General features: G+C 35.4%; 1 protein-coding gene across 6 annotated transcripts in view; it reads right to left on the reverse strand.

Moving 5' to 3' along the window:
- The window catches only part of Buffy (BCL2 family apoptosis regulator buffy), a 158,287-nt gene that overhangs the window by 14,265 nt on the left and 125,137 nt on the right, over nt 1–18,885 (reverse strand). For 2 of the 6 annotated variants that reach the window (XM_069836727.1, XM_069836719.1), the window contains exon 3: nt 1,337–1,465. The exons of 3 other annotated variants lie outside the window; for them this stretch is intronic. Coding sequence is in view for 1 of the 3 variants with exons in the window: in XM_069836696.1 (XP_069692797.1) it covers nt 18,004–18,089 (86 nt within the window). In the remaining 2 variants the exon portion in view is untranslated. Of the gene's footprint in view, nt 1–1,336; nt 1,466–18,003; nt 18,150–18,885 lie in introns of those variants that run through there. One more of the 6 variants, XM_069836696.1, reaches the window with a different exon arrangement.

Here is an 18,885-nt window from a genome sequence, read left to right on the forward strand (position 1 = left end):
CTCATTTTGACTGTAACCTTGCTTTACGTGCACTGAAACGTGCTCATTTTGACTGTAACCTTGCTTTACGTGCACTGAAACTTGCTGCGTGAATCGGCACTTTGTTTACGTGCACTAAAACGTACTCATTTTGACTGTGACCTTGCTTTACGTGCACTGAAACGTGCTGCGTGGATCGTGACTTTGCTTACGTGCACTGAAACGTGCTCATTTTTTCTGTAACCTTGCTTTACGTGCACTGAAACTTGCTGCGTGAATCGGCACTTTGTTTACGTGCACTAAAACGTGCTCATTTTTTCTGTAACCTTGCTTTACGTGCACTGAAACTTGCTGCGTGAATCGGCACTTTGTTTACGTGCACTAAAACGTGCTCATTTTTTCTGTAACCTTGCTTTACGTGCACTGAAACTTGCTGCGTGAATCGGCACTTTGTTTACGTGCACTAAAACGTGCTCATTTTTTCTGTAACCTTGCTTTACGTGCACTGAAACTTGCTGCGTGAATCGGCACTTTGTTTACGTGCACTAAAACGTACTCATTTTGACTGTGACCTTGCTTTACGTGCACTGAAACGTGCTGGGTGGATCGCGACGTTGTTTACGGTCACTGAAACGTGCTCATTTTGACTGTAACCTTGCTTTACGTGCACTGAAACGTGCTGGGTGGATCGCGACTTTGTTTACGTGCACTGAAACGTGCTCATTTTGACTGTAACCTTGCTTTACGTGCACTGAAACGTGCTGGGTGGATCGCGACGTTGTTTACGGTCACTGAAACGTGCTCATTTTGACTGTAACCTTGCTTTACGTGCACTGAAACGTGCTGGGTGGATCGCGACGTTGTTTACGGTCACTGAAACGTGCTCATTTTGACTGTAACCTTGCTTTACGTGCACTGAAACGTGCTGGGTGGATCGCGACGTTGTTTACGGTCACTGAAACGTGCTCATTTTGACTGTAACCTTGCTTTACGTGCACTGAAACGTGCTGGGTGGATCGCGACGTTGTTTACGGTCACTGAAACGTGCTCATTTTGACTGTAACCTTGCTTTACGTGCACTGAAACGTGCTGGGTGGATCGCGACGTTGTTTACGTTCACTGAAACGTGCTCATTTTGACTGTAACCTTGCTTTACGTGCACTGAAACATGCCATTTGGAGAGGTACCGGTAACCTTGTTTTAGTGCACTGAAACGTGGCTTGGACATCCACTTTGTTTTACGTGCATTCAAACGTGCTGATTTGGACTGTCGCTTAATTTTACGTGCATAGAAGCAAGCTGATTTGTATTGCCACCTAATTTTATGTGCTCTGTACGTGCTGATCTAGATTGCCACCTTGTTTCACGTGTCCTGAAACGTGCTGATGTGGATCCCCACTTCGCGTTTGTTACGTAGTCACTATTGTCATTCGCTCTTCTACTTTAAGCGCACTCCAGCTACCTCAGCGCCTGTTTGGGCCTGGGCCTGTTGAAGATCATTCAGCACTTTATTTATTTATTAAATAAGTCACCAGTTTATACACATGACAACCGGATAGTTTTAGTTTTTATACACAATACTGCCTTATCAAAATAATAAACTATATTAATAAGTCGTTAGTATAACATGGAAAAAGAAACTGAATATTGAAACAAATTCTTATTCATCCAACATAGTCAATCACCTTTTAATGCTCTACATTTAGTACAAGTGTAATGAAGCAATTACAAAACTTTTAAAACAATCATCTGTCTTGGTCCGCAAACCACGCATCCACAGTGGACTACTTATTACTGCTTCATTCGATTAAAACTTTTTTCATTTCAATATTGTTTTTCTTTACATTCTTACTTACTGGCTTTTAAGGAACCCGGAGGTTCATTGCCGCCCTCACATAAGCCCGCCAATGGTCCCTATCCTGAGCAAGATTAATCCATTCTCTATCATCATATCCCACCTCCCTCAAATCCATTTTAATATTATCTTCCCATCTATGTCTCGGCCTCCCTAAAGGTCTTTTTCCCTCCGGCCTCCCAGCTAACACTCTATATGCATTTCTGGATTCGCCCATACGTGCTACATGCCCTGCCCATCTCAAACGTCTCGATTTAATGTTCCTAATTATGTCAGGTGAAGAATACAATGCGTGCAGTTCTGTGTTGTGTAACTTTCTCTATTCTCCTGTAACTTCATCCCTCTTAGCCCCAAATATTTTCCTAAGAACCTTATTCTCAAACATCCTTAATCTCTGTTCCTCTCTGAAAGTGAGAGTCCAAATTTCACAACCATACAGAACAATCGGTAATATAACTGTTTTATAAATTCTAACTTTCAGATTTTTTGACAGCAGGCTAGATGACAAAAGCTTCTCAACCGAATAATAACAGGCATTTCTCATATTTATTCTGCGTTTAATTTCCTCCCGAGTGTCATTTATATTTGTTACTGTTGCTCCAAGATATTTGAATTTTTCCACCTCTTCGAAGGGTAAATCTCCAATTTTTATAGTTCCATTTCGTACAATATTCTGATCACGAGACATAATCATATACTTTGTCTTTTAGGGATTTACTTCCAACCCTATCGCTTTACTTGCTTCAAGTAGAATTTCCGTGTTTTCCCTTTGTGGATTTTCTCCTAACATATTCACGTCATGTTTTTCTTTAGTCTAAAAAATTGTTAATAACATGAAAAGGCTAAATCTTGATAATATTGGGGGATGGTCAAAGAATTCAGAGAATTCATGTCCATTAATCAATCAATCAGTAATTGTGCTATTCATAATCCATTTCTCATCAATCAGACTATCAATTAACCTACAATGAATCAATCATTTCATCAATCCAAAAAGGATTCAACAAATCCATTCATGCATCCATCAGTAGCCTATTAAATCTACTATTTGGACAGACTTCAGGTGTGGGCTTTCAGCCGAAAAAAAAATTACTGAATAATATCTTTGATCAATGAAATCTCGTGACCAGAGCCGAACTAATCTATTTAAAAAAAAAAACCGTAATTGTAAGTGTTGCGATATCATTCCAATAAATTAAATTTAAGAACGAAATTACAACTCAAGAACCAGTAATAATAAAAGAACAGTCTTTACATGTACAGGGACATCATTTTATTTTTACTTCAATTTTTATTGTACCTGAGTTTTGGAATGTACTTCACTCCCACCCCTTCTACTAGTAAACTTCCAACCGTTCACGACACAGAGCCGAGGGCGCGTAAGCAGTACTGAGTTAATTGAGTATAGTACGTTCCAGAAATATGTTCGCGTTTTCCAGTGACGAAATAGCTTTCAATATTGAATCATATTTTCGTACAGGTACTGTCGTCCGTTTGCCTACGTCGCATCCCGGTTTCCCCCACCTGCTTCTGTTTGCCCCTCTGTTAAGTCTAGTAGCTGGGCTGTCTTAGCTCTTTTCTGAAAACATTAATTTCTGTTAGGAATTGGACGTCTACGTAATATTATACAACTGTTTGAAATAACTTAAATTAAAGGGCCTCGTTAAGTAATTAACTGTCACGTGATTCTCCCTCCCCCTTTCTACGACCCTGCGACAAAACCACTTGAACGGACAGTAGATAGCATTTCTGAGTAATTTTATTTTTTCGGATAAGTGAAGATTGAATTTACAGTACGTAAGGTACTCTTTTATAGAGTAGGTATAGAATTATTTCAACACGAGTTACTCGTACAAAGGACGAAACTGGTAATTGGGATTAGGTACAATAGTCTATAGTGCGATAATATGCACAAAAGAACTGAAGCCTGTATCGAAATGAACGGCCACCATTTTCAAAAATGTGTTTAGATATTCATATTATGATTATTTTCAAATTTAACTTCATTCTCTATATTGTACGCTAATGTGCTGTAACAGTACAATATACATTGCATAATCAATACGTCCGAATGGATAGCTCAGTTCGTGTGTAAAAACACTCATTGTTAATACAGTACTGCATTTTGATTAAACAAAAACCTAATGAAAATTATCAAACTCAAAACTGCGATATTTCCAAGTTTACATAAATGGATTAACTACTTTTCTTCCCTCCTATACCTAGTAAAGTGATTTGTATTTTACGCCAGTATCATCGAACTCCAGTCGTGGAAGGGGTAGCAAACGGTGTTTTCTGTTTCAATCGTTAATAGAAAGGTATAGCCAGGTTAATATTAAAAATGTTAGTAAAAATAAAATAATGTCCCTGTATATCTCACATAAGAAATTGGTAAGAAGTTGTGACAGTGGTTAGAAGTTTTCCTAAGATGAAGATTTTTTATTTAACGGTGCTGTATCAAATACTAGGTTATTTAGCGTCGAAGGAATGGTGATAGCGGGATGAGATAGAGGATTCGCTATGCAATTACCTGACATTTGCCTTATAGTTAGAGAAAATCTCGGAAAAAAAACAACAAGATAATCAGCAGGCAAACATGCTATTGCCTGAGATGACGGTGGCTAAAGATGAAGATCTTCCTTCCTTTCTTTCTGCCTTTCTTTCTCCGTTTAACTTCTTCATTTCTCTGTCTTATAAGCCAGCGCCCGTAGGAGAGGGATAATAAAGTTGAAAATAAACAGTAAAAATATTTTTCTTCTCTTGGTGGGAACAACGATGTTCGGGGCTACTCGTCCTTCCCCTAACTTAATGTTTATTTTAATAAATTAATCAAGTGCAAGTGGTCAACATCATGATTTTATTATAATCCTTAGGTTTTTGTGCAGTATCATTAAATCATAATATTGTTCAAAATATATAACTCAATGTACTTATTTTATTTACTTTGTGATAAAATCGGCTTCTTTTTCAGATTAATTTGAATATTACTTATCTTATAAGCATATCTCTATCACGTTTTATATATGCAATGTATCTGTCCTATCCCAACTTTGTCGCTGCGTTTGCTTTTCTAATTTTCTAGTTTCGTTTCTTCTGCGCTGGCCGTTTCCTCTAGATTGATCTTTTGTAGCTATAAGTTACATAACAGAGGTATGATTCTTTTCTTCAGAACATTTCAATAACTTCAAGTAATTTCGTGTGACATTTGGTGAACATCCTTTTTCTTTAATTATGTATGTGTATCTAATGCCTACCGGGTTGCGCATATTGCGTATAGACGGCAGGACTATTATTTACGATCCCACATCACACATTTACAAGTCGAGGCCTTTGTTTGTCCACTTGCCTCGGCCACTGTGCATTTTCAATTGATCAGTACTGCGTGTTGCAAAGATTAACTTGTCCATGGTTTGTAACTGAAGCTTCATTCGTAAACAAAACCTTAGCTAGGAACGTGCCATCGATTTTCCGTTGCCGTGGACACCATTCGTGGAATTCGAAAGTCATCGCCACGTAGCTGCTGATGAAGCGAATGTGGAAAGGGTGGAATTTGCAGAACTGTAGTGTTCGTAGAACACTCTCACGTTCAATCTGTCTCGTAGATTGCGTGCCACAGCTGATAAAATGTTAATTTATTGCATTTCCCTCATCGGTAATTGGCGTCTGTTCTTCGATAAAATTATTGTTCATGAGCATTTCCTTCCGCGTTCTCAAACAATTAGAAAAATAGGCCTACAATAGCTTGCACTACACTAAGTATGAATGAATAATCCCTTCAGTGTTCTCAGACAATTAGAACTATGCAATAGCTTACACTAAACTAAGTACGAATGAGTAATCCCTTCAGTGTTCTCAAACAATTAGAAAAACACAATAGCTTACACTAAACTAAGTACGAATGAGTATTCACTTCAGTGTTCTCAAACAATTAGAAACATACAATATCTTACACTACACTAAGTACGAATGAGTATTCCCTTCAGTGTTCTCAAACAATTAGAAATAGGCTACACAATAGATTACACTACACTAAGGACGAATGAGTAATCCCTTCAGTGTTTTCAAACAATTAGAAAAACACAATATTTTACACTACACTAAGTACGAATGAGTATTCCCTTCAGTGTTCTCAATTAGAAATAGGCTACACAATAGATTACACTACACTAAATACGAACGAGTAATCCCTTCAGTGTTTTCAAACAATTAAAAAAACACAATAGGTTACACTAAACTAAGTACGAATGAGTAATCCCTTCAGTGTTATCAAACAATTAGAAAAACACAATAGCTTGCACTAAACTAAGTACGAATGAGTAATCCCTTCAGTGTTCTCAAACAATTAGAAAAACACAATAGCTTACACTAAACTAAGTACGAATGAGTATTCACTTCAGTGTTCTCAAACAATTAGAAACATACAATATCTTACACTACACTAAGTACGAATGAGTATTCCCTTCAGTGTTCTCAAACAATTAGAAATAGGCTACACAATAGATTACACTACACTAAGGACGAATGAGTAATCCCTTCAGTGTTTTCAAACAATTAGAAAAACACAATATTTTACACTACACTAAGTACGAATGAGTATTCCCTTCAGTGTTCTCAATTAGAAATAGGCTACACAATAGATTACACTACACTAAATACGAACGAGTAATCCCTTCAGTGTTTTCAAACAATTAAAAAAACACAATAGGTTACACTAAACTAAGTACGAATGAGTAATCCCTTCAGTGTTATCAAACAATTAGAAAAACACAATAGCTTGCACTAAACTAAGTACGAATGAGTAATCCCTTCAGTATTCTCGAACAATTAGAAAAACACAATAGCTTGCACTACACTATGTACAAATGAGTAATCCCTTCAGTGTCCTCAAAGAATTAGAAAAACGCAATAGTTTCCATTACACTAACAAATTAGTAATCCCTTCAGTGTTCTCAAACAATTAGAAAAACACAATAGCTTACAATCCAGTAACTACGAATGAGTAATCCCTTCAGCGCTCTCAAACAATTAGAAAAACACAATAGCTTGCACTAAACTAAGTACGAATGAGTAATCCCTTCAGTATTCTCAAACAATTAGAAAAACACAATAGCTTGCACTACACAAAGTACGAATGAGTAATCCCTTCAGTATTCTCAAACAATTAGAAAAACACAATAGCTTGCACTACACTAAGTACGAATGAGTAATCCCTTCAGTATTCTCAAACAATTAGAAAAACAAAATAGCTTGCACTACACTAAGTACGAATGAGTAATCCCTTCAGCGATCTCAAACAATTAGAAAAACACAATAGCTTGCACTACACAAAGTACGAATGAGTAATCCCTTCAGTATTCTCAAACAATTAGAAAAACACAATAGCTTGCACTACACTAAGTACGAATGAGTAATCCCTTCAGTATTCTCATACAATTAGAAAAACACAATAGCTTGCACTACACTAAGTACGAATGAGTAATCCCTTCAGCGCTCTCAAACAATTAGAAAAACAAAATAGCTTGCACTACACTAAGTACGAATGAGTAATCCCTTCAGCGATCTCAAACAATTAGAAAAACACAATAGCTTGCACTACACAAAGTACGAATGAGTAATCCCTTCAGTATTCTCAAACAATTAGAAAAACACAATAGCTTGCACTACACTAAGTACGAATGAGTAACCCCTTCAGTATTCTCAAACAATTAGAAAAACACAATAGCTTGCACTACACTAAGTACGAATGAGTAACCCCTTCAGCGCTCTCAAACAATTAGAAAAACACAATAGCTTGCACTACACTAAGTACAAATGAGTAATGCCTTCAGTGTCCTCAAAGAATTAGAAAAACGCAATAGCTTTCATTACACTAACGAATTAGTAATCCCTTCAGTGCTCTCAAACAATTAGAAAACACACACCACCTTGTACTACATGCGCATAATGAGTAATCCAAAAGTAGCTCACAACATACTGAGGAGAATTGAGCGCATGCAACATCCGACAAACGTCCTTGAACTTCGGTGCATATGACATGACATGCGCATTGCGGGAGACAAAGTTTCTGTTCGTCCCGTGCTGTCAGGACTTTGTATTTGTATAGGTTAACTGTATTTCTTGTAGAATGGTTTCTTTTTTCATAATGTTTTACTCGTACAATGACTAATCAGTACAAATGGTGAAGCAGCTTAGATCTTAGGTTTAACTTTTCGAGTTCCTGAAGCCTCCTTTCGTCCGGATCATGCCTTTCACCTAGTGTGAAACTTAAAACCATTAATATTAAAGCACTTGGAAAAGTAATATTATATTGAAGTATTTAAACAACCTTCTCTCTTGCGAAAAATAGAACTATTTATATCTTTGTGTAGAGAATTTCTTTACCTTTTATCTTAATATCTTTGCCTGCACGTGAGAGAGATTTAGTCTCTCAAACTCTGTCAGTATTAGACAGTTTGAATCCTTCACAGATCATTTTAACCGCTTTGAGGTGTAACGAGACGTATTTGAGTCTTGGGATTCTATCTTGTTGGAATTATTTTCACTTGGCAAACAGTTCTTCCGATGTATCTTGTATGTTCATATTTGTACAGGAATGTGAGTGGGTAAATCGTCAATCACTGCTACTAAAATATAATTGCTGATGGATTATTTTGGATAGTCTACGTAGTTTCTATTAATTTTATTTCAGGCTCAAAAAGGCAGCCATTAAGGACATTGATTCTTTCCACATTGCAGGAATTCCTTACGGGTTAGATGTTGTAAGCTTGTTTTTCAACTATTCCCTTAAACGGCTAGTGTAATTAGCACTGCAAGCAGGAGAAGTGCAAATCTTGTCCTGGTCATTGAATTTGCAATCGAAATATAAGTACTTCGTTTACCTTTCCTCTTATAGAGGTTAAAGTGTTTTGCTTCATTTAATCGTATATTCACTGCACGTAAGTACACAACAGAAGTGGCTAAAAGAAACGTGAGTAGGAAAATATTCTTACTTGGTCTAAAGGCAATGGCACAGTAAAATTGTGTTCTTAGGTGTTTGAAGAAAGTGAATCTATACAGGGCAAAGAACTATCACCACAGGGTTCTTGAAGAATATAGCAGGTACAAGTGGAATATGAATACTTTGAAATATTATTGTTATAATCATTTCATTTGCAAGTAAAGCGATAGGGTTGGAAGTAAATCCCGAAAAGACTAAGTATATGATTATGTCTCGTGACCAGAATATTGTACGAAATGGAACTATAAAAATTGGAGATTTATCCTTCGAAGAGGTGGAAAAATTCAAATATCTTGGAGCAACAGTAACAAATATAAATGACACTCGGGAGGAAATTAAACGCAGAATAAATATGGGAAATGCCTGTTATTATTCGGTTGAGAAGCATTTGTCATCTAGTCTGCTGTCAAAAAATCTGAAAGTTAGAATTTATAAAACAGTTATATTACCGGTTGTTCTGTATGGTTGTGAAACTTGGACTCTCACTTTGTGAGAGGAACAGCGATTAAGGGTGTTTGAGAATAAGGTTCTTAGGAAAATATTTGGGGCTAAGCGGGATGAAGTTACAGGAGAATGGAGAAAGTTACACAACGCAGAGCTGCACGCATTGTATTCTTCACCTGACATAATTAGGAACATTAAATCCAGACGTTTGAGATGGGCAGGGCATGTAGCACGTATGGCCGACTCCAGAAATGCATATAGAGTGTTAGTTGGGAGGCCGGCGGGAAAAAGACCTTTGGGGAGGCCGAGACGTAGATGGGAAAATAATATTAAAATGGATTTGAGGGAGGTGGGATATGATGGTATACACTGGATTAATCTTGCTCAGAATAGGGACCAATGGCGGGCTTATGTGAGGGCGGCAATGAACCTCCGGGTTTCTTAAAAGCCAGTAAGGAAGTAAGTAAGTAAGTAAGTAAGTAAGTAAGTATAATAATTTCATTACTGTTGCTCCAAGATATTTTAAAAATTTTCACCTTTCAAAAGGATAAATTTCCAATTTTTACATTTCCATTTCGTACTATGTTCTGGTCACAAGGCATCATCATATATATTATCTTTTCGGGATTTAGTTCCAAACCTATCTCTTTAATTGCTTCAAGTAAAATTTCCATGCTTTCCCTAATCGTTGGACTTTCACTTTGAAAGAGAAACAGAGGTTAAAGGTATTTGAGAATAAGGTGCTTAGGAAAATATTTGGGGCTAAGAGGGATGAAGTTACAGGAGAATGGAGAAAATCACACAACGTAGAATTGCAGGCATTGCATTCTTCACCCGACATAATTAGGGCAATTAAATCCAGACGTTTGAGATGGATAGGGCATGTAGCACGTATGGGCGAATCCAGAAAACCATATATTATACTGCTAGTTGGGAGGCGGGAGGGAAAAAGATCTTTTGGGAGGCGTAGATGGGAGAATAATAGACCTATTAATTGATTTGAGGGAGGTGGGATATGATGGTAGGGACTGGATTAATCTTGTTCAGGATAGAGACCGATAGCGGGCTTATGTGAGGGCGGCAATGAACACCTGGGTTCCTTAAAAGCCGTAAGTAAGTAAGTAAGTAAGTAAGGAACTACTTTTGGCTTGAAATACTTGCTTATCTATCTGATTTTTTAGTTTCTTTTTAATTCTATAAATTCAGTGTTCAAGGTCCAACTTCGAACGATGTTCACCGTTCAGGATAATATTGAAGCAACGATAAAAAATTTATATTTGTGATCTCGCTGAATTGTTAATCGAGAATTCGATTAATTTTCCACACTTACTTTTTAGCAAGTAGTTATGACTCTTGTTCAATATCGTTACAAATATAACGAACTACTTCATTTATTGACGTTAAAATTAAGGGAAGATTTTCTTTCCTAAAATTGAAAAACAAAAACAACTGGGTGAATATTCGTTCGTGTTAAAATTAAATAGTTTTCGCGCCAAAGAAGAAGAGAAGCTGTTGGAACTTCATCTGTTTCGAACTTATAAACCTTGTTTCCCAGAACTACTCTCTTGCAATCTCGGTTGCACACTCAAATGTGATATGCTTTATATAACCTACTTGTGTGCACTGTACATTTTCTGTTCTGGTCCTATTGAAGAACAAATGAAGAAATACATTTTAATGTTGAGCTAAATTTGCGACTTAATTTACAATTAAACCAGATTTCTCTAAATTGACAGCTGCGAGGTAAAATCAACCATCCCAACTTTACGGCAAGTCAAAAAGTTAATTTAATTTTCTCAGAAAAACGAGAAAGAACGAAAAATATCTTTGTATTTATGTATTTTCATATTATATTCAAAAGCTAAAACTTCAATATCGCTAACAATTTATTAAGGATCAGAGGTCTGCATCGGACGTTTTCGCTCGAGCGCCAAGTAGTTCATAGCATAATCCGATAGGTAGTGCACATGCATGATGGGTAAATTGTCACGAGCGATAAATCCTCGAACGGTATAAGCCGAGCGTTAGATATTCGTTCTTGTTACAGTGATGAACTGTGTAGTAACGTCATAGATGTTTATCATTTCAAAACTTTGCAGTGTTTAACTAACCTCTCCATAGTACAACTACAAAACTTGCTATAAAATTAATATAAATGTTGTAAGTAAATGTTTTTTTTTTCATTCAGGAGTGATTTTGTTTTTGCCACATCTGATAGATGTTATTGGATGTAAATGCAATTATTATAAACGGAGAACACAATCACGATAATGCAAGAACAGTATCAAGTTTTCTAGTAATAATAATAATAATAATAATAATAATAATAATAATAATAATAATAATAATAATAATCTCTAACAATTAGTGTATCAATCTTTGCGTCTGTAACAGTTGTGCAGCATGATTATTCGTTTTATTATATTTTCTGTGACGTTATCTCTGTTATTAATCTACTGCTATATCAATAATATTTTGTAAAAAGTATCTATGGACGTCACCCTCTCCACAAGTCTCATATTATTGTAACGTTAATTATTTAAGCACAATTGATAGTACTAATGTACAAAAATTGTCAAATAAATAAATAAATAAATAAATAAACGTTTCTACATTGTCGCAGTATATAGGCGGAACACTATGTATGGACCTATCATATTATATTAATATATAATATGTATAATATATCATGTGGTAAATCAAATATTGAATAATTATTAATTAGCAATAATAACCGTATATCGAAGTTTTTCATACTATTTTATTTATAAATTCATGTTCCTGTTTTGTTACTTTCCATTGACTGTTCCATTAAACATTTGTCATAAACGCAGAAAATAAAGCCTTATTTTTACCGTGTGAGCAAAACATATGTGTATCTTATCTGTCGCCTTCCATACAAGATAAGACATGTCGGTGAGTTGACCTTGTACTGTGCTTCTATTTATTACGAGCGTATCACGATCGATCGTATCTCACTCGAGGGTGCGACACTCGACCGAGTTCAAGCGAACGATTTAACTCCAATGCAGCACTCTGTTAAGGATGGTCAATTCACTACATTATGCAAATATTTAAACATCAGTTACGCACCTAAATTATGTAAAAATGTTTTAGTGGGTTCACCAAAATGAAGTATGAACTTCAAGGGATCCGTGACATTCAAAAGTTGGGAATCGCTCGTGTAGGTGATACTGGAAGATCTCACCTGTCTGACCTGTAATGATATTTTAATGCTGCAGTCGGCTATCGAAGTAATTCCTGTGGTAAACTTCCTTCCCTGTATTCCTCTATGAATAATTTCCAACCGCATGTTTTATTCATTTCAGTTTCAGTTTCAATTTCCCCAAGCGTTCGATTTCCGCGGTATGTGATCCAAGGTGCGCAGACTTGCCAGTAACATCCCGCGGCCCCGGGGATCACGGGCCAGTGACGTAACCACCGACTTCTCTATATTGATTATGCTAAGTAACCCCTTCGAATATTGTGAGCGGGAGATTATTTCGTACACCGTGGGAAATGTGAGACATCGTGTAATCACGATAAATACGTATTTCATAGCTGGTTTCACCAACGTCGCTCAAATGTCTCTCAACAGAATATTCCATCATCATTATCATCAACATCACCATCACCATCGTGATCTTCATCATCATAACCACATCGCTAAACCCTGCTAGACCGTTTCTGCTTCACGAAGACTAGGTTCCTTTGAAATCAATCTCCCAGAGTTTTCCGCTGTACCAACATTCCGTGTCCTGTAGGTTTTTAAGCCTATATTTCCATATTTTGAACAGGATCTCATATATATATATATATATATATATATATATATAAAATTTGAACTGGTAATGGAAATTACGGGAAAACGGCTGAACGGATTTTAATAAATGGCCCCTCATTTTGAAGCATGGAACCCAAAATTTTTCGGAAAAATAGTAGTTTTCAGTGAAATGTCAATTTTCCTACATAATTTTCCTATTTTCCAAAATCCATCTGTCGTCAGTTTTGAGAACTAGCTAATTGCATTCAGGAAAAGCGAAGCGAGCATCAAGTCGGCCGTGTTGCATTTCAGAATAAAACAAAACACACACTACAGTAAACAATATTACACGAAGGCCATGATCTGCAAGAATGCTGACATATTCAGAGCTCAAATTAAATTGGTTATTAAAAACTTAATTTACTAAAAATAATTTATAGGTTCGATTCTGAGGTGTGTAATTTTTTGGGTACAGCTGTGTATTGGATATTAAAAACTACAAAACTTGAGATAGTTTGATGACATTATTACTATTATACATATTAATGCTATATTGATTTATGAAAGTGAAACGTTTTGGGGTTATATAAGTAGATGTAGAGAATAACTTAGACTAGATTTTGATTTCTATATTTTACTGAGTGGTGGCTATATAGTATATATATAGTATATGTTACCGAAAGCTATAAAACTTACGTAAGATAATAATATTACTAACAATCAAATATTTTTATAGCTATTAATCAAGTGGGGTTGGGTCTTTTTCATATATTTAATGGCGGTGTGGTGTAGATATTTATATGCGTGATTCTCTTCAGTATTGGGTCGAGAGAGAGTATCTTTCATTATTATGGAAGCAAATAACTTTCAGAATGTCTGGTATTCTTCTTTGAAAATAAATCTGAAAAAATGTTTATTTCAACGTAGTTTGCAGCATTTGCTGCACAAGCCACTAGTATATATATATATACACATACATATATATATATATACATACACAGTAGAACCTCTATTATCCGTGGTAATGAAGGGGATGGACTGAACGGTTAATCGAAAATATCGGATAATCGGTAAATAAACATTTTCATAAATTAAACTACAATTTCGTAATTTCCTCCACAGTGTTGTGTTTAACATGCTAGATAATGAATGAGAACTTCAGTGATTTAAGTACCGTTGTCAACGACGGGTTTTAAGGACCAAGGGAGAAGGTTGTCTGCAGAAAGATGGGAAAAGTAAAAGTTTCGTGTTGTAGATTTACGTATTCGTACTTTGTACAATTTTATTCTTGTATTTTTTTTTTAATAAATAGCGAACAGTTGTAACGCCAATCTCGTATTCTGATGCGAAATGAGCCACAGTTTCTTCTTCAAATCTCTTAAGTATTTGTATTTGTTTCGAAAATTAGTACAACATGTTTTCTTTTGGCACCTGTGGAAGACATTTTGCATAGAAGTACAAAGTACGGCAACTCGAATAGTAAGGATAAGGTCTGCATGGTACATAGGTTGAAAGTTCTTGGGGTAATTTCTTTGAAAGCATGTAAGCTTAGTGATTATTTTACAAGTTGGAGAAAAAACCCCCCCCCCCTCCCACAAGTAACTGTTCCTGTTGCCAGTAACGAAAGATTCCTACTACATACTGTGTAAGGGTAAAGGTTTGTAATAATTAATAACCCTCTGCAGAACAAATATGTACTAACATAACGTACATCACTTCATTTGTTCTCTGCAATAAAAAGGAAATAGAGAAAGACAGTTGATAATCCGCCAATCGGTTAATAGGGTGACGGATAATCGGGGTTCTACTGTATATAGTCGGCCCGGTTGGCGTAGTTGGTATAGCGCTGGCCTTCTATGCCCGAAAACTTTTATGAGAAGTTCTCGAGTTCGCCCAAAATGTGGAAACCACTTACAACCACGATTGGCAGCAAGGGAATGAAGTTCCCATCAGAGATGTTGAATGTGTACGAATCGTTTTAAATGGTCGCCAAAGACCAAACAACGCAGTGCATTTAGTATTACAGATTATAGCGGTTTCAGAATAAGACATATAGCCTATAGAGCAGCAATACGGCGTTGACACATGATGCACAAGACAGCGGATATGTGGGGAAAAAGACAGAACTTGTCCGATGTGGCAGGAGACCCGAGCGTTATGTTTAAATACTCTTAGGCCCAATTGTATAAAGCTCTCTGACTAAAGATCAACTTTGATCGAAGATCGGAAAGTGAACCGAGTTCAGACACTTCTTCTATTGTATAAAACTTTTCCGCGATCAAATTACCTTGGTTCAAATGCAATCTAAGTTCACGTGAAAAGGATTTGGCAACATCGCATAAACAGGTGAAATACGTGATGCGCGGACCATGTTATACAGGTTTGTTCAGTGTTGCCACTATAGCGACTTTAACTCTTTTTCAACAACAATTTCTTTTAACTTTTATATTGCTTAAATAGAGATTTAGCGACCTTTTTAACACCCCATAGTGACAAAATTTAATATTTCTTTGTTGATAATGAGAAATCTAGCGACTTTCTAACTACTTTTTGGAGACTTTTCGTACTTTCCGTTGGAGACACTGGTTTGTTTTGTGCAACGTAAATAATAGCGAACAATAAGAAGATGGACCGTTTTCCAAATTGTTATCATGTTATGGTGCTTGATACTGCCAAACATAATAAAGCTTTACAAGACGACAATTTTCGTTTAGTAATACAGTTAATTGAAAATTTATGAATGTACCTATTATATCCATTAATAATTAATGGTTATAAACGTAATATAATTATAGGTTATGTTATTTGATACTGCTGAACACGATAAAGCCATATAAAATATAAGAATGTTTGTGTATTAAGGCAAGAAATTGAAAACACATATATCTATTAATATTAATAATAATGGTTATTCTTTTTGCACAATCTGCCACTCGTATATTTCAAACAGAAAATAATAACTGAACTTGGATCATCTAACTTAAACGGAGAAATTTCTTCAGTCAAAGTTGACTTTAGTTTAAGACAAATTAATCTCAGATTAGACTTTATACAACACAAAATTCCAAGTTCAGCTGGAACGAGGATCAATTTAACCTCTGATCTAAGATTAAATGGTTTATACAATCGGCCCTTACTGAATCAGTCACTTTATCCTAAAGTTTATCATTTGTTCGCTTCAAAAATCAGTGAATCGTGGAGTCAGTAACATACGAAATAAAGTGTCTGATATGTTGAAACTTGATCTACTTTGTTAATAGGACAGAAACAGTGTCTTAATTTTCCAAAAAGTCCATCTGACATGTGGAAACTGCCTGAAAAACTGTAAGCGAGAAAGTTTACTAAAAGTCCAGACTTCCCTGAATTTATTGCTGTTTATTTATCCACAGAAAAGAGGATATATCCTACAGTATTTTGTAGGAGCGGGCAATGTTTTGTACAACGTAAGCATGCCTCTACATACGTAATTTAGTGCCTATATTGAAATTGAAGATTATTTTGTTCTCTGTTAAATTTAAACATCTATTTTAATTTAGTTTAACTTAATCTTGTAAGGTTATATCGACCGAGAGTTCCAGGGTTCTATATTCTATCACTGTGGTCTATAGCAATACAAGCTTACGAGTAAAAGTAGATGTAAAGAAGTGAATATGTAAACAGCGATACAATAATAACGCATTGAAATATTGAATGTAAAGATTGTATATTATTAGATAGGCCTAAAAGTTAACGTAGTGCAATACATATAACTGAAAGTTTTTAAAATGGAAATTGCATTAATGTAGGGCTAGTAGATATTTTAAAATGCAAATTGAATTAGTGCAATAGATATAACTCAATGTTTTTAAAATGCAAATTGAATTAGTGCAATAGATATAATTCAATGTTTTTAAAATGCAAATTGAATTAGTGCAATAGATATAACTCAATGTTTTTAAAATACAAATTCAATTATTGCAATAGATATAACTCAAGGTTTTTAAAATGCAAACTGAATTATTGCAATAGATATAACTCAAGGTTTTTAAAATGCAAATTGAATTAGTGCAATAGATATAACTCAAAGTTTTTAAAATGCAAATTGAATTATTGCAATAGATATAACTCAAGGTATTTAAAATGCAAATTGAATTATTGCAATAGATATAACTCAAGTTTTAAAAATGCAAATTGAATTATTGCAATAGATATAACTCAAGGTATTTAAAATGCAAATTGAATTATTGCAATAGATATAACTCAAGGTTTTTAAAATGCAAATTGAATTATTGCAATAGATATAACTCAAGTATTTAAAATGCAAATTGAACTATTGCAATAGATATAACTCAAGGTTTTTAAAATGCAAATTGAATTATTGCAATAGATATAACTCAAGGTATTTAAAATGCAAATTGAATTAGCGCAATAGATGTAACTCAAGGTTTTCAAAATGCAAATTGAATTATTGCAATAGATATAACTCAAGGTATTTAAAATGCAAATTGAATTACTGCAATAGATATAACTCAAGGTATTTAAAATGCAAATTGAATTATTGCAATACATATAAATCAAGGTTTTTTAAATGCAAATTGAATTATTGCAATAGATATAACTCTAGGGTTTTAAACTGAAAATTGAATTATTGTAATAGATATAACTCAATATACTTAAAATACAAATTGAATTATTGCAATAGATATAACTCAAGGTATTTAAAATGCAAATTGAATTTTAGAATTATAAAATTTTCTCGTTCCTAGCATAGGTACTATTATTTTAAAAACGAAATGCAATTAAATTGTTTTATTTTATAAAGTTTCATCATGTTCTTAAGGAGGCATGCTGTTAATAATCTTCGTTATAATTAATCGAAGAACGGGCAAGACTATTGTTTAAAATATTAAGCAAATATCTCGTACGTTTTTGCAATGTTTCTTTTTACACTCTGCATAATATTGCGACGGAAAGTGAAAATCTTACCGTTCTCGTCGTTTGTGAGAGTAGAACTTTCGTTTTGCGTATAGTAGACGAGACACCAGAGTCACTGGAATCCCTTCAGAAGACATTGTTACGGTGAGTTTTGTTGTTCAATATACGAGACACACGGAAAACAGTCACCGTCTGAATTTGGAAAGATACTAAATATACCTCTGTTTACAGCGAGAGGCTTCAGGGCATATGTCACGTGCTGGATAGTAATATCTCTGTTCAGTATTAAAGCGATAACATGCAAACCAGGTGATGAACGAATTCCATTTTCGTACAGTCAGCTTCAGAATTTTTACTCTATCGAATGACACAGCTTAAAATTCAACCCTGTGCGTAAGTATTGAGCGTGCAAGAAAGAAATACGCAAGCATAAGCAAGAGTTCCCGACGATTTAACTAGGCAACACCGCCTTATTATACTGGCTAGACATGACCGGCTTGAAGTAGCTCCGCCTTGTGTGCCTTCTAATTCTGAAAGCGCTCTAATTGATCTCAATGTAAATACTCGTACATGATGAATTATAGAACATATGAAGGGTACAGAGTCATAGTGGGCCAAGCGCCATTTATTAAAAACGGAGAAAGCAAGGGTTAAAGTTAAGTGAATACCGTAGTTTAATGAAGATTGACATACCATTTACTTTCAATGTGTATACTTAAAGGTACGGTCACACGTCGCTACTTTTGCACCGCTGTAGTACAAAAAACTGCGCTACTCTTGTACTGCGACGTGTGAACAACGGTTCAACCCGAAAAGTAGCGGCTGCCGAACCTGCTGCCCGCTACTTTTTCATGCTGCGCGCAGCTTAAAAGTAGCGACGTGTGAACAGGGTTCTCAGGGTTGCAGCCGCAGCATTTCTGATATCGGTTTTGT

This window comes from Periplaneta americana, chromosome 1 (assembly GCF_040183065.1).
Source record: "Periplaneta americana isolate PAMFEO1 chromosome 1, P.americana_PAMFEO1_priV1, whole genome shotgun sequence".
In the NCBI taxonomy this organism is placed as follows: Eukaryota; Metazoa; Arthropoda; class Insecta; order Blattodea; family Blattidae; genus Periplaneta; species Periplaneta americana.